Source organism: Salvelinus sp. IW2-2015, linkage group LG4q.1:29, assembly GCF_002910315.2.
Source record: "Salvelinus sp. IW2-2015 linkage group LG4q.1:29, ASM291031v2, whole genome shotgun sequence".
Taxonomy (NCBI): domain Eukaryota; kingdom Metazoa; phylum Chordata; class Actinopteri; order Salmoniformes; family Salmonidae; genus Salvelinus; species Salvelinus sp. IW2-2015.
The window spans coordinates 75,582,581-75,599,176 of record NC_036842.1 but is presented as its reverse complement, the minus strand read 5'-3'; the positions used below and the strand labels follow the sequence as shown (position 1 = coordinate 75,599,176).

Here is a 16,596-nt window from a genome sequence, read left to right as displayed (position 1 = left end):
TAATGAAGAGTCCAGTAGCTTATACAATTGGAAAAGTAAAGAGAGTCTGTAAATGTTGCAGATAGCTAAAGAAACATACTGTATAACAGTATTATAAACCTAGTGACTAGACCAAGCAGCCTCCAGCCTCAGACCATGACGGTCCATTGCTTAAAGTGTAAGTATTTGATAGATCAAATTGGATGAAAATAAAATTTTAGTGAGGCACCATGCAAATGTACTTGCATTAAAGTTCCATCAATACATTCTCATTATCAACTGTGATTTAATTGACTGATCTTAGTAATCTCTATAGGATTGTTGATTAATTTCAAACAATACCCTCCTCTGTATCTTGTCTTCCCTTTTTGGGGACATCTCTGAGAGAAAAGCTCAATGTTTCTCTCTCTCTCTCACACACACAAAACGTATCTCAGCCATCTGGACATGTTTTGATTATGTCTTTAAGTGTTGCTGTGAGTGTGATATTGCAACCTACATGAACAATTAGAAAGCTGAAGATGTTATTGTTCCAAAGAGTTCCGACTAAATTAGTTATATGTAATTATATGTATTGGTCCACCATTGTTGATTTGACATTAGCACAATAAAAGCTATTTACTGACAAAGTTGACTGTGCGTTCTTCAATTAAATCCTGATGATTATTCTGTTCCTAAATACAGAACACTTGAATGGGTCAGTTCTATCACAGTAAAGACACAAACATGAGTGTATTCGTTTTATTAAGACCACATGCAATGTCAGGCAGTGTCCATGAAAGGTCAATAGGCCTATGTACAGTATCTGTTGTGAAAATGGTTTTCAAAACATAGCCTAAGAGCAGCCTAAAGCTGAGATTATGGCCACACACACACACACACATGAAACGCATCTGTCTCAGCCATCTGGACATGTTTTGATTATGTCTTTAAGTGTTGCTGTGAGTGTGATATTGCAACATGCATGCACAATTAGAAAGCTGAAGATGTTATTGTTCCAAAGCAGGTATTCACAACCTGCATTCCCCAGGGGTATGCAGGTTGGGGGTACGTCAAATAAAAATGTGATTCACATTTTTAAAAATACATTTAAAAATTACATGGTTTTTTTCTTCACATTTTCAAACAGCACATTTATATTTTCCAACGGGGCTATACATTTGGATGAGGTTTTTCTATCCTGAGTAGCCTCGTTTCACTGCCAAAAATAAACACACACACACACACACACACCGCTGTGTGGTCTTTTATAAGGGTGTGGAGGCTGACGCCCAACTGTCTTACCGGTTCCAGCCCTAACAACTGTTACCAAGGCTGAGGTTCAGCCAACCACATGGATCTGAACGAAACACTCAAGTTAAACTCTAACTACACACACACAATATCATTGCAAGGTGTGTGTGAGGTGTAGCTTGTGACGCTGCTCTGTACCTTTCCAAAAGAGGACTTAGATGTGTGTGTGTGTGTAACTCATTACAGAGAGAGAGAGAGAGATAAAAGAAGGAGAGGCTAATGAGATCAGGTTGTTATTTTCCACAGTAGCAGGAAGTTGTGAAAGCTGACAGACATGTTTTACTCTCTCAGTCACACACAAGACCAGAATTAGGATCAGAGGTTACAGTTTATTTGGCTCATTTGTTTTGGTGCATCAACCAACCAGACCAGTGTGAAATGGCATAGATGTTATAAAAGTCACTGTAATCTAACATAGATCTAAATATAATGTAAAACTGACTACAACTCACCAAAAACTTGGTCACAAATAAAAATCAACTTTATAAAAAGAGTCAGAGACTTCAAGGCGTTTTCAAATTTGGTAGAGCGAGAAGGTAAGAAGGAGAGAGAGTGTGAGAGGGAGAGAGAGAGATCAAGAGAAAGAGGGGTTCTTGTACTCTACTGGAGCGACCAAGCTGCCCCTCTATTTCAAAGAACGGGAGAAATAAGCTCACCACAGACCACAGCCTGCAATATCATTGGGAACTTGTCACAATGTGATGATTTAATTGGCTCTGGCTAAGGAACGGTATAGTTTGAGTCGCTTTGCTATAGGGAGTTGTCTTAGGGCCGCCCCTGGTCCTTCAGATGTTATTTTGGTAGAAATGTGATCACAGTACAATATTATTACAATCATTAATAGAATATATTTTGCTTACATGTCATGCCATTATTTCATCAATAGTTTAATTTAAATCATTGAGCAGTTGTGGTAATTGAAAGTCTGTTCATATTACAATTTTTTTTTTATGACACCTCTAGACTACTATTCATAGATCTCTTAATTCATCATAAATCACAAATGTGTTATGTTTATTTCACTTCCTGAACTAGTTTCTCACAGGGCCAATCAGTGAACAGTGACATCACCATGATGGTTTAGGAGTGTCGACCTGAGCACTGGACAGATTCCATGTTAAAGAGGATCAGCCTGAGAAAGGCACTGCACAGATTTGCTAACCTAGATCACTTCATGAGTAGATGTTTAGGATACAGGGTGATTCTGCGCAGCACCGTCCTCAGGCTGATCCCCTCGATCACCAGGTGTAGCAGATCCTTGTTACAGAGGTTAGGGGATCTAAAGTACTCGTTGGCAGTGGGTTGGCAGCTGCTAGCTCTCAGGCCGACCTTTCTCAACAAGTAAACAAAAGTCATGTAACTAGGAATGACATCATGCAACATTAAAAGGCATCGTCATGGTAATGATAACATCATCAGACGATCTCCCGTGACTTCCTGATGGCACAGCAGAGCAGCATGCTAAAGATCATCCCAAACACCTGGGGAATAGAATGGGAAATGCAGAATAAATTAAGCGTTCTCTATTGTAGGGAGGTTGTCCGTCAGCCTTTCTATCTGTATGTCAGTAATAGGGCATTGTGGGCTAACATGGTCTTCCGTTTCTCTGTGTGTGTGTGTCTTACCATGATGACTCCAATAGCGATGCCCACTCCTCCTATGATGTGCAGCTTGGAGTCAAACCCTTCATCTATAGCATCAGGACAGCTCTGCAATACGCAATACACACACACACACACACACACACACACACACACACACACACACACACACACACACACACACACACACACACACACACACACACACACACACACACACACACACACACACACACACACACACACACACACACACACACACACACACACACACACACACCACACACACACACACACACACACAACAACACACACACATATATCCATCAAGGGGCTGTAGACATTACACAAAGTGGAAGGAGGAACACCTGACCACAAACACAATCACAGATCAGGGTGTTACCTTGATGATGAGGCTATCCAGCCCATCTCTTGGGGGACAGGTATCTAAGTCCACAAAGGAACCTGTTGGTCCGCAGCAGTCCAACTGTAACACACACAGGGTAGAATAGAATGGTACCTTATTTGTCCAACTGTTTTTATGTGGAAGGTATTTGTTTCTGCTCCCAACCCCCTAGACAATACACACACAAGCAAACACATTAACTTCATGATTACCCCAGTCTGTATGAGACGGAGTGTCTCTCTCAGTGTGTCCTGTGAAGTGTTCTGGTAGTTCTGATATGTCTCCAAGTAGAACTGAGTGATGTCATCAACCACCTGTAGAGGAAGGGTTGCAATGTGACAAAACGTAGGGAAAGGGTTTTAATGTAACAAAGAGAAGAACAGAGGAAGGGATTTAATGTAACACAGAACGGGGGATGTAACATGTTTTGGCACCTTGCTTTGGTTGGAGAACCCCCAGATTCCAGCGGCGACCTCGATGGCGAATATGATGAGGAGAAAGAAGAAGAACTGCAAGAGAGAGATATGCATATAACTTTTGTGTGTGTATGTGCCCCCTGACACAAACCACTGCTGAGGAGGGATTTTGGAAAAGAGGATTAGAAATCGAAAGAGAGCTAAAAAAAGAGAGAGACAGAGAGACAGAAAGACAGAGAGAACGAGATCTGGCCTTGAATCTGTTCTGTAACCAGTGATATACTGAAGTCACAGAGTATCAGACTATCAGCCCCAACAGTCAACAGTCCAACTGACTACAAAGAGAAAGATAAAGAGGGGAGGACAGGAGAGGAGAGAAGACAGGATAGGAGAGGACAGGAGAGGAGAAGACAGGAGAGGATAGGAGAGGAGAGGAGATATAGAGGTTAACTCACCAGCCCCAGCATACACGGTGACTCCTGAATCGCTCCACAGCATCCCAGGAACCCAACAACCATCATTAATGACCCTGCAATTATGAGGATATACACACCTACACACAAACACGCACACACACACACACCACCATCAGAGCACCTGCAGTGATATTTGATCATGTATGTCTGTGCATGCTTGTGTGTGTGCGAGTGGGTAAATGTGTGAGTGTGTGAGCTACCTGTGAAGAAGATATGGGGAGATTCTGCTCCTTCAAACAGCCCTCTGGTCTTTGGGTCAAACCTCAACCACAACCCTATAGCCAGCACTCCTGTACCTGCAAGCTAACACAGACACATGACATTAGATATCATACACACACATACCTATCCCAGGGCAAGGAAAGCCAGGTGAGAGAGACACACACACACACACACACACACACAGCTAGCCTCTATCCTTCGATTCCTACAGTAGATACAGTGGATTCAGGAAGTATTCAGACCCCTTGACTTTTTCCATATTTTGTTACATTTCCAGCCTTATTCTAAAATGGAATAAATATTTTTTTCCCTCATCAATCTACACACAATACCTCATAATGACAAAGCAAAAACATGTTTTCAGAAAATAGTCACATGCGCCGAATACAACAGTGAAATGCTTACTTACAAGCCCTTAACCAACAATGCAGTTAAGAAAAAATAAATACAAATAGAAATATAACAAATAATTAAGGAGAAACAATAAAATAACAGCAGCGAGGCTATATACAGGGGGTTCCAGTACAGAGGCTTCCGGTACAGAGTCAATGTGCGGGGGCACCGAGTCAGAATGCTCTCGATGGTGCAGTTGTAGAATTTGAAGATCTGAGGACCCATGCCAAATCTTTTCAGTCTCCTGAGGGGGAACAGGCTTTGTCGTGCACTCTTCACGACTGTCGTGGTGTGTTTGGACCATGATAGTTTGTTTGTGATGTGGCCACCAAGAAACTTGAGGCTCTCAACCTGCTCCACTACAGCCCCGTCAATGAGAATGGGGGCGTGTTCGGTCCTCCTTTTTCTGTAGTCCACAATCATCTCCTTTGTCTTGATCATGTTGAGGGAGAGGTTGTTATCCTGGCACCACACTGCCAGGTCTCTGACCTCCTCCCTATAGGCTGTCTCCTCGTTGTCAGTGATCAGGCACTATTGTGCAGTCGGCAAACTTAATGATGGTGTTGGAGTCATGCTTCGCCATGCAGTCATGGGTGAACAGGGAGTACAGGAGGGGACTAAGCACGTACCCCTGAGGGGCCCCTGTGTTGAGGATCAGTGTGGCAGATGTGTTGTTACCTACCCTTACCAAATTGCAAATTGGAGTGGGTCTAGAGTTTCTAGGATAATTGTGTTGATGTGAGCCATGACCAGCCTTTCAAAGCACTTCATGGCTACGGACGTGAGTGCTATGGGTCTGTAGTCATTTAGGCAGGTTGCCTTCATGTTCTAGGGCACAGGCACTATGGTGATCTGCTTGAAACATGTTGGTATTACAGACTCGGTCAGGGACAAGTTGAAAATGTCAGTGAAGACACTTGCCAGTTGGTTAGCGAATGCTCAGAGTATATGTCCTGGTAATCCGTCTGGCCCTGCGAATGTTGAGCTGTTTAAAGGTCTTACTCATATCGGCTACGGAGAGTGTGATCACACAGTCGTCCGGAACAGCTGACGCTTTCATGCATGCTTCAGTGTTGCTTGCCTCGAAGCGAGCATACAGTGGCAAGAAAAGGTATGTGAACCCTTTGGAAATACCTGGATTTCTGCATAAATTGGTCATAACATTTGATCTGATCTGCATCTAGGTCACAACAATAGACAAACACAGTCTACTTATACTAATAACACACAAACAATTATATGTCTTTATTGAACACACTGTGTAAACATTCACAGTGCAGGGTGGGAAAAGTATGTGAACCCTTGGATTTAATAACTGGTTGACCCTCCTTTGGCAGCGATAACCTCAACCAAACATTTTCCGTGGTTGTGGATCAGACCTGCACAATGGTTAGGAGGAATTTTCGACCATTCCTCTTTACAAAACTGTTTCTGCGTTGTGTTCTTGCAGTCATCTTTGCAGGACGGACACTCTTAGGGAGAGTATCAACAGTGCTGAACTTTCTCCATTTATAGACAATTTGTCTTACCGTGGACTGATGAACATCAAGGCTTTTAGAGATACTTTTGTAACCCTTTCCAGCTTTATGCAAGTCAACAATTCTTTATCTTAGGTCTTCTGAGATCTCTTTTGTTCGAGGCATGGTTCACATCAGGTAATGCTTCTTGTGAATAGCAAACAATTTTTTTGTGTGCTTTTTATAGGGCAAGGCAGCTCTAACCAACATCTCCAAACTCGTCTCATTGATTGGACTCCAGGTGAGCTGACTCCTGACTCCAATTAGCTTTTGGAGAAGTCCTTAGCCTAGGGGTTCACATACTTTTTCCAACCTACACTGTGAATGTTTAAATTATGTATTCAATATAGACAAGAAAAATACAATAATTTGTGTGTTACTAGTTTAAGTACACTATGTCTATTGTTGTGACTTAGATGAAGTTCAGATCAAATTTGATGACCAATTTATGCAGAAATACAGGTAATTCCAAAGGGTTCACATACTTTTTCTTGCTACTGTAGAAGGGATTTAGCTCGTCTGTTAGGCTCGTGTCACTGGGCAGCTCGCGGCTGTGCTTCCCTTTGTTGTACGTAATAGTTTGGAAGCCCTGCCACATCCGACGAGCGTCGGAGCCGGTGTAGTACGATTCAATCTTAGTCCTGTATTGATGAGTTGCCTGTTTGATGGTTCGTCAGAGGGCATAGCGGGATTTCTTGAAAGCGGCAGCTCTAGATATTTTAAGGTCAGAGCTAGGAATGTCATTATGTGGTTTATCTTTGTTAAAATGTGTGTCAGAGAAATTCTATAGGAAGAGAGACTGCAGATTCTTAAAACAACAATATTATTAGATTTGCAAAAATGATGCAATCCACCATCGCCAGGAATGGTTCAGAGTTGAAAGCTTAACAAACATAGTCGGGTTGTCACACCCTGATCAGTTTCACCTGTCCTTGTTATTGTCTCCACCCCCTCCAGGTGTCACTTGTTATCCCTGGTGTATATATCCCTGTGTTTCCTGTCTCTCTGTGCCAGTTTGTCTTGTATGTTCCAAGTCAACCAGCGTGTTTTTCCCGTGCTCCTGCCTTTTCTATTCTCTTTCACTAGTCCTCCTGTGTTTTACCCTTGCCTGTTTTCTGGACCCGCCTGCCTGACCATTCTGCCTGCCCTGACCTCGAGCCTGCCTGCCACACTGTACCTCCTCAACTCAGAACTGGTTTTGACTTTTGCTAGTCCACGACCATTCTCTTGCCTACCCCTTTTGGATATAATAAATAAAATAAAAAATAACAAAGACTCAAACCATCTGCGTCCCGTGTCTGCATTTGGGTCTCGCCTTGTGCCCTTATACGGACGGTTCTCAAGGTAGCTGACTGAGGTTTTTGGTGTAACCACTGAGTTGCCCACTTTGATATTTAAACCAGGGGACCCTGCAAGCTTTACTCTGGAACCAAATAAGATGGATTCTGTTTTTAAGATGCGGGTCATTTTTTATCTGAAAGCCATTTACTGATATTGGATAACTCTGCACTAACGATCTCTTCTTCTGAGGCTTTGTTCTCATGGGACACCAGTGGAGCAGAGTCATCAGCATACAAAAACAAATGACGAGAGCAGGCTGATTTCATATTGTTAATGTACAGTAGGAGTAGAAGAGGGCCAAGGATGCTCCCTGTGGTCCCACAGCTAATCCCCTTTGCACTTGAATGTTCCCCATTAACATACACCATTTAGTCTCTTCTTGTTAAATAGGACTTAACCCAGTCAATGGCCCTGCAATTAAAACCAAAGGCTTTTCACTTGTAGAGCATGATACTAAGGAAGTCTCTAGATTTTGCACACCTGCAGTAGAGTATCTTGTGATAAAATGCAGACCACACTACTTGCCTAGAGAGTTTTCAGCTATACTTTTCATGGCTGTCTATTTACCACCACAGACGGATGCTGGCACTAAGACCGCACTCAGTCAGCTGTATAAGGAAATAAGCAAACAGTAAACCGCTCACCCAGAGGCGGCGCTCCTAGTGGCCGGAGACTTTAATGCTGGGAAACTTATCAACTTATCAGTTCCACCTAATTTCTATCAACATGTTAAATGTGCAACCAGAGTGAAAAAAATTCTAGATCTGTACTCCACACACAGAGACACGTACAAAGCTCTCCCTCGCCCTCCATTTGGTAAATCCGACCACAAATCTATCCGCATGATTCCTGCTTACAAGCAAAAATGAAAGGTGCGGGACTCTAACCCGGAAGCTTATAAGAAATCCTGCTATGCCCTCCAACGAACCATCAAACAGGCAAAGGGTCAATAGAGTATCTTGTACAATTAACAGTTTTTGTACATTTATATTTACACATGTTTGGTAAGAGGAACAGCGTATGAAAACACAAACACAGAGTTTCATCCTAAGATTGAATCATACTACACAGGCTCCGACGCTCGTCTTATGTGGCAGGGCTTGCAAACTATTACAGACTACAAAGGGAAGCACAGCCGCGAGCTGCCCAGTGACACGAGCCTACCAGATGAGCTAAATCACTTTTATGCTCGCTTCGAGGCAAGCCACACTGAGGCATGCATGAGAGCATCAGCTGTTCCGGACGACTGTGTGATCACGCTCTCCGTAGCTGACGTGAGTAAGACCTTTAAACAGGTCAACATTCACAAGGCTGCGGGGCCAGACGGATTACCAGGACGTGTGCATGTACTGACCAACTGGCAGGTGTCTTCACTGACATTTTCAACAAGTCCCTGATTGAGTCTGGATTACCAACATGTTTCAAGCAGACCACCATAGTGCCTGTGCCCAAGAACATGAAGGCAACCTGCCTAAATGACTACAGACCCGTAGCACTCACGTCCGTAGCCATGAAGTGCTTTGAAAGGCTGGTCATGGCTCACATCAACACCATTATCCCATTATCCCAGAAACCCTAGACCCACTCCAATTTGCGTACCGCCCAAACAGATCCACAGATGATGCAATCTCTATTGCACTCCACACTGCCCTTTCCCACCTAGACAAAAGGAACACTTACGTGAGAATGCTATTCATTGACTACAGCTCAGCGTTCAACACCATAGTACCCTCAAAGCTCATCACTAAGCTAAGGATCCTGGGACTAAACATCTCCCTCTGCAACTGCATCCTGGACTTCCTGACGGACCACCCCCAGGTGGTGAGGGTAGGTAGCAACACATCTGCCACGCTGATCCTCAACACTGGAGCCCCTCAGGGGTGCGTCCTCAGTCCCCTCCTGTACTCCCTGTTCACCCACGACTGCGTGGCCAGGCACGACTCCAACACCATCATTAAGTTTGCAGACGACACAACAGTGGTAGGCCTGATCACCGACAATGACGGGACAGCTGATTAGGGAGGAGGTCAGAGATCTGGCCGGGTGGTGCCAGAATAACAACCTATCCTTCAACGTAACAAAGACTAAGGAGAAGATTGTGGACTACAGGAAAAGGAGGACCAAGCATGCCCCCATTCTCATTGAAGGGGCTGTAGTGGAGCAGGTTGAGAGCTTCAAGTTCCTTGGTGTCCACATCACCAACAAACTAAAATGGTCCAAACACACCAATACAGTCATGAAGAGGGCACGACAAAGCCTATTCCCCCTCAGGAAACTAAAAAGATTTGGCATGGGTCCTCAGATCCTCAAAAGGTTCTACAGCTGCAACATCGAGAGCATTCTGACTGGTTGCATCACTGCCTGGTACGGCAACTGCTCGGCCTCCAACCGCAAGGCACTACAGAAGGTGGTGCATACGGCCCAGTACATCACTGAGGCTAAGCTGCCTGCCATCCAGGACCTCTATACCAGGCAGTGTCAGAGGAAGGCCCTAAAAATTGTCAAAGACCCCATAGACTGTTCTCTCTACTACCGCATGGCAAGCGGTACCGGAGTGCCAAGTCTAGGACAAAAAGGCTTCTCAACAGTTTTTACCCCCAAGCCATAAGACTCCTGAACAGGTAATCAAATGGCTACCCGGACTATTTGCATTGTGTGCCCCCCCATCACCAACCCCTCTTTTATGCTGCTGCTACTCTCTGTTTATCATATATGCATGGTCACTTTAACTAAACAATCATGTACATACTACCTCAATTAGCCCGACCAACCGGTGCCCCCGCACATTGGCTACCCGGGCTATCTGCATTGTGTCCCACTACCCGCTACCCACCACCCGCCAACCCCTCTTTTACGCTACTGCTACTCTCTGTTTATCATATATGCATAGTCACTCTAACTATATCTACATGTACATACTACCTCAATCAGCCCGACTAACTGGTGCCTTTATAAAGCCACGCTACTGTTATAGACTCGCTACTGTTATTTTTCACTGTCTTTTTACTGTTGTTTTTATTTCTTTACTTACCTATTGTTCACCTAATACCTAGTATTTGTTTATTATTATTTATTTTTTTACTTAGAAATTGCACTGTTGGTTAGAGCCTGTAAGTAAGCATTTCACTGTAAGGGCTACACCTGTTGTAATCGGCGCACGTGACAAATAAACTTTGATTTGGTTTGATACGATGATCAACCATATCAAACGCCTGCAGATCTAGCCTTACCATTCCACAGTCAACTTCTTTCCTGATAAAGTCAGTTAAAAACAATAGACATCTATCTGTGGAGTGGGACTTTCTTAAACCAGACTGTAGTTCATATTAAAGATGATTCTTGATGGTATATTCCTCAATCTTTCATACGTGACTTTTTCAAGCAATTTAGACAGCACACTCAAAATGAATACAGGTCTATAGTTTCCCTTGTCTGTTTTGCTGCCCTTCTTGTGGATAGGGATCACTCTAGTTTTGTATATACGTGGGGACTCTACCCTGCTCAATAGAGATGTTGATTAAATGGGTGACACAAGGAACAATAAGTTCAGCTCCATCTCTTAAAAACCTGTCAGGGATATTGTCGAGGCCTGTACCTTTAGAGCAGTTTAGTTCAGACAGTCTCTTGACAACGTCAGCCTGAGACACTGCTGTAAAGGAAAAGGCAATCACTTGGAGTAATAGCCCAAGACCTGACCCTTCCCATACACTCCAGTACAACCAGGTAGCTTCTCAACCAAATTTGAGGCAACTGTTGTGAAAAAAGTTTTGAGATTGTCAGCTACCACTTCCTTGTCAAACGTGATTTCCACATTGACCTCAAGACCCAAGCTTTTGCAATTTGTTTTCTGTTCATCACTATATCCCAACTGTTTCAGGGAGTGCAACAACTTCCTAGGGTGACTCCTATTCTCACCAATTGTGTCTTTAAAATAAAGAAATGTGGCATCTTCAATCATCTGACTAGATTTGTATTTATTGTTGAGAGTATCATTAAGCCAGGATCAGGTTGGTACATGCAACAGTTGCACTCAGTTGCACTCTTTCACGCTATATCCATCTGTCTGTATGTCTATGTCCCACACACACATTCCTCAAACCGCCTCCTCAATCTAATTATTAACTTTAGCCTCGATGGAGAATAGTGATCTGCTCCAGGGTGTGTGTGTGTGTATGAGTGTATCAGCATTAGTGATGCGCGGGTAAGTTTAGGGCAATTAAATATTGTGTGGCTGAAGGGCGGGTGGGTTGAATAAAGAGAAAACAATGCATTAAAACCCATGAATGTATAATTCTTGTGCAATTCCTATCTATAGGCTATATTGAGCCTCCAGTATTTATGCTGCAGTAGTTTATGTGTCGGGGGCTAGGGTCAATCTGTTATATCTGGAGTATTTCTCCTGTCTTATCCGGTGTCCTGTGTGAATTTAAGTATGCTCTCTCTAATTCTCTCGCTTTCTTTCTTTCTTTCTTTCTTTCTTTCTTTCTTTCTCTCGGAGGACCTGAGCCCTAGGACCATGCCTCAGGACTACCTGGCCTGATGACTCCTTGCTGTCCCCAGTCCACCTGGCCGTGCTGCTGCTCCAGTTTCAACTGTTGTGCCTGCGGCTATGGAACCCTGACCTGTTCACCGGACGTGCTACCTGTCCCAGACCTGCTGTTTTCAACTCTCTAGAGACAGCAGGAGCGGTAGAGATACTCAAATCAAGTCAAATTTATTTATATAGCCCTTCGTACATCAGCTGATATCTCAAAGTGCTGTACAGAAACCCAGCCTAAAACCCCAAACAGCAAGCAATGCAGGTGTAGAAGCAGATACTCTGAATGATCGGCTATTAATAGCCAACTGACATTTACTCCCGAGGTGCTGACCTGTTGCACCCTCTACAACCACTGTGATTATTATTATTTGACCATGCTGGTCATCTATGAACATTTGAACATCTTGTCCATGTTCTGTTATAATCTCCACCCGGCACAGCCAGAAGAGGACTAAATGGAATAGAGCTAAGCACAGGCAAAATCCTAGAGGAAAACATGGTTCAGTCTGCTTTCCAACAGACAATGTGAGAAAAATGTACCTTTCAGCAGGACAGTAACCTAAAACACAAGGCCACATTTACAGTGGAGTTGCTTACAGAGATGACATTGAATGTTCCTGAGAGGCCAAGTTACAGTTTTGACTTAAATTGGCTTGAAAATCTATGGCAAGACTTGAAAATGACTCTCCAGCAATGATCAACAACGAACTTGATAGAATAATATGCAAATATTGTACAATCCAGGTGTGCAAAGTTCTTAGAGACTTACCCAGAAAGACTCACAGCTGTAATCGCTGCCAAAGGTGGTTCTAACATGTATTGACTCAAGGGTTTGAATCAAGATATATATATTTTTTTAATATACAAATGTTAGAAATTTTCTGCCACTTTGACATTAGAGCATTTTGTGTTGATCGTTGACAAAAAATGACAATCAAATACATTTTAATCCAATTTTGTAACACAACAAAATGTGGAAAAAGTTAAGGGGTGTGAATACTTTCTGAAGGCACTGTAGGCCTAATATTAACTCCTGCAGAATTAAGTATTTATTGCAGTAAAATGACACACCAAATGTGTGGAGTGGAGAAATATGATTTATATCTTTCAGCATCTTGAGAGAATGAATGTGTCACGCCCTGATCTGTTTCACCTGTCCCTGTGATTGTCTCCACACCCTCCAGGTGTCACTTATTTTCCCCAGTGTATTTATCCCTGTGTTTCCTGTCTCTCTGTGTCAGTTTGTCTTGTATGTTTAGTCAAGTCAACCAGCGTGGTTTTCCCCATACTCCTTTTCTATTCTCTTTTGCTAGTCCTCCCGGTTTTGACCACTGCCTGACTCTGGACTACTTTCCCACCTGCCTGATCATCCTGCCTGCCCTGACCTTGAATCTGCCTGCCCTTCGTTACCTATTGGACTCTGAACTGGTTTTGACCTTTTGCCTGTTCACGACCATTCTCTTGCCTATCCCTTTTTGGGACTCCAACCATCTGCCTCCTGGATCTCGCCCTGTGCCTTGATTGAATGTGCGGTTAGGTACTGTCTGTGAAGGTGGTGGTGCTATCTTTATCAGCATCATAAAAGCGAATAGTAGTTCAACCACACAAAATATGCATCCAAGCCAAACTCAAATCTTATCAAACACATGTTGGGTTTGTTTAATAAACAGCTTTTCATTTCCTAAATCTGTAAAACTGATGTCATTTGGAAATTTTGCACATCAAATCTTTCCCGTTTTCACTTTATCACATAGTTGGGCGGTTGCGGATGGGTTGTTAGCAATTGGAAGCGGGTGCAGGTAAACAAACAGCTGACCTGGCATCACTAGTGCTTGTTCTGCAGTGTGGATAACAAGTCTGATCAGACCAAACCTAACAAGGCCAAGTAAGCTCAGTGAGTCGGTAGATTACTCATGCTTTGTTCTCCATTCGAAGAGAATGTAGGGTGTTCACTTGTCTTGGGCGGTATCCAGATTGTTATACCTTCATACCGACCTTATGCCATGCCGGAATATTCAGTAATACCGGTACTGAACACAAGGGGCGCTGTTCTCAAACCACACTGATACTCTGTAATCCGAAAGTTAGCAATGCTAACAAGTACATGCAAAATCCCATAGAGAATGCTAACGAGAACATTGGAAACATTTTGTATAGTTTCTGACCTAAACTATACAAGTAACTCAAAAATGCTAATCAGTTTGCTGCATGCACAAAACAAATATTAGCCAACAAGGCTCTTGATCCAGGATGGGATTCTCTACTGTTATCATGCTTGATTTTGGAAGAAGATAAACACTTAGCTAGATAGCTAACTAGCTACTAAATGAGCAAAACTGCATAGCATTTAGCACATTTTAGACAGTTACCTTAATAGTTATAAGATGTCTAACTCGCAAACAATTAGTTGTGAATTCCATACTGTAATTACATCACCTGGCTCTAGCTGTACAACAGAGTGACTCACAAGGCTCCGGTCTCTGTTGTATGCTTGTAAACAAACACTAAGTGACAAGTGACTGGGGACTACCATAAGCTTCATAATAATGTGACAGGTGAAATTATGAATGCAATGTTCTTTATCTCCTAACGTATTGCACAAGTTGACTGCAGGTATTTACTTAAAAAGTAACTACAAATATTCAAATGTACAAAAAAACATGTTGACAGTATTGAAAAACCATCCTGTGACTTTTTCCAAATACCCCAGTAGACGGTACACCGCACAAGCCTAGTGTTCACCCATAAAATTACTGTTTCATTCAATAGAACATTGTATCTGAAAAACAATAGTCCAAACCCTATATGTAGTTCAAAAGTTACCAACGATTTACTCATAGAATTTAGCGTGATTAGAGAGAATATAATGTTTTTACGGTCATGGTCAAAATGTGGTCGCCGCTAAATAGAACAGAACAGCTCTAACTTTGAACATCAACTGACAAGCTAGCTAGTGGTTTCATGTTCGCTTGTGATAACATGGGCTTTTTCTAAATGAAATCTGCAGAATACAAAACAGAATTAAGCTTATATATACAGTATATATATATATATATATATATATATATATATATATATATATATTATCCTTAAAAAAATCTAACAGACTGAATTCCAATATATACCCTCCCCGAAAAAAGTATGTTCCAGTTTTCAGTTGACAAAATATGCAACCAAGAGCTGCACAGTCTAAACTAGCAATGGTCACAATAAACTAACGCTCTTATTTAATCAACATTGTTAAGTACAAGCATATTAAGGTTGTAGTATTGTAGAGAACAATCTAATAATTCATTGAATGTGATTAATGGCCTAGCCTCTGTCTTTTGTTGTACTGTTGAGAGTAGGCAATCATTACACCAGGAGCAGGTTGGTACATGCAACAGTTGCACTCAGTTATACACTCTCACACTATGTTTCTATCCGTCTGTCTGTATGTCTCTGTTCAATAAAAAGCATGAGCTGGCGAAAAAGTTGGCAGCAAAGTTGGCACCCCAAAAAAGTTGGCAGAGATGCTGACTAACGGGGAGTAAACTGTATGCTATGAAAAATAAGCAAAGAGAGTCGCACACTCAATATACAAGCTCCAAGTAATGTATTGGGTAAACCACAGTGAAGGCACACTGATGCCGAAACGTTGGTAGTTTACCCAGTAAAATACTGGGAGCTTGTATATTGAGTGTGCGACTCTCTTTATTTATTTGTATGTCTATGTCCCATACACACACGCACAAACTCCCACACACATACAGTGCATTCGTAAAGAATTCAGACCCCTTCACTTTTCCTAATCAATCTACACACAAAATCCCATAATGACAAAGCAAAAACAGGTTTTTAGAAATTAAAAAAAATTAAACATCATATTTACATAAGTATTCAGTACCTTTACATAGTACTTTGTTGAAGCAACTTTGGCGGAAGTGTAACGGCTGATTTCCTCCTCTTCGTCTGAAGAGGAGGTGTAGCAGGGATCGGACCAAGACGCAGAGTGGTAAGTGTCCATGTTTTAATATAATCCACTGAACACGACAAAAAATACAAAATAACAAAGTAACCTAACCGAAACAGTCCCGTGTGGCATGAACACAGACACAGGAAAAAAACACCCACAAACCAACAGTGAAAACAGGCAACCTAAATATGGTTCCCAATCAGAGACAATGCAAAACACCTGTCTCTGATTGAGAACCATATCAGGCCAATTGACAAACCTAAACATAGAAACACATAACATAGACTGCCCACCCCAACTCACGCCCTGACCAACTAACTAAAGACAAAACAAAGGAAAATAAAGGTCAGAACGTGACAGGAAGCGATTACAGCCTTGAGACTTCTTGGGTATGACGATACAAGTTTGGTAAACCTGCATTTGGGGAGTTTCTCCCATTCTTCTCTGCAAATCCTCT

The 16,596-nt window shown here is 42.4% G+C and overlaps 1 protein-coding gene across 2 annotated transcripts in view; it reads right to left on the bottom strand.

Annotated features, from left to right (window-relative positions):
- Positions 1-1,581: 1,581 nt before the first annotated feature.
- LOC111962548 (CD9 antigen) overlaps positions 1,582-16,596 on the bottom strand; it is a 19,074-nt gene continuing 4,059 nt past the window's right edge. For both annotated transcript variants that reach the window (XM_023985704.2, XM_023985705.2), the window contains exons 2-8: positions 4,372-4,474; positions 4,151-4,248; positions 3,714-3,788; positions 3,492-3,593; positions 3,277-3,360; positions 2,898-2,981; positions 1,582-2,753 (exon numbers count right to left, since the gene is read on the bottom strand). In XM_023985704.2, coding sequence (XP_023841472.1) covers positions 2,688-2,753; positions 2,898-2,981; positions 3,277-3,360; positions 3,492-3,593; positions 3,714-3,788; positions 4,151-4,248; positions 4,372-4,474 — 612 coding nt within the window. In that variant the 3' untranslated portion in view covers positions 1,582-2,687. The remainder of the gene's footprint in view (positions 2,754-2,897; positions 2,982-3,276; positions 3,361-3,491; positions 3,594-3,713; positions 3,789-4,150; positions 4,249-4,371; positions 4,475-16,596) is intronic.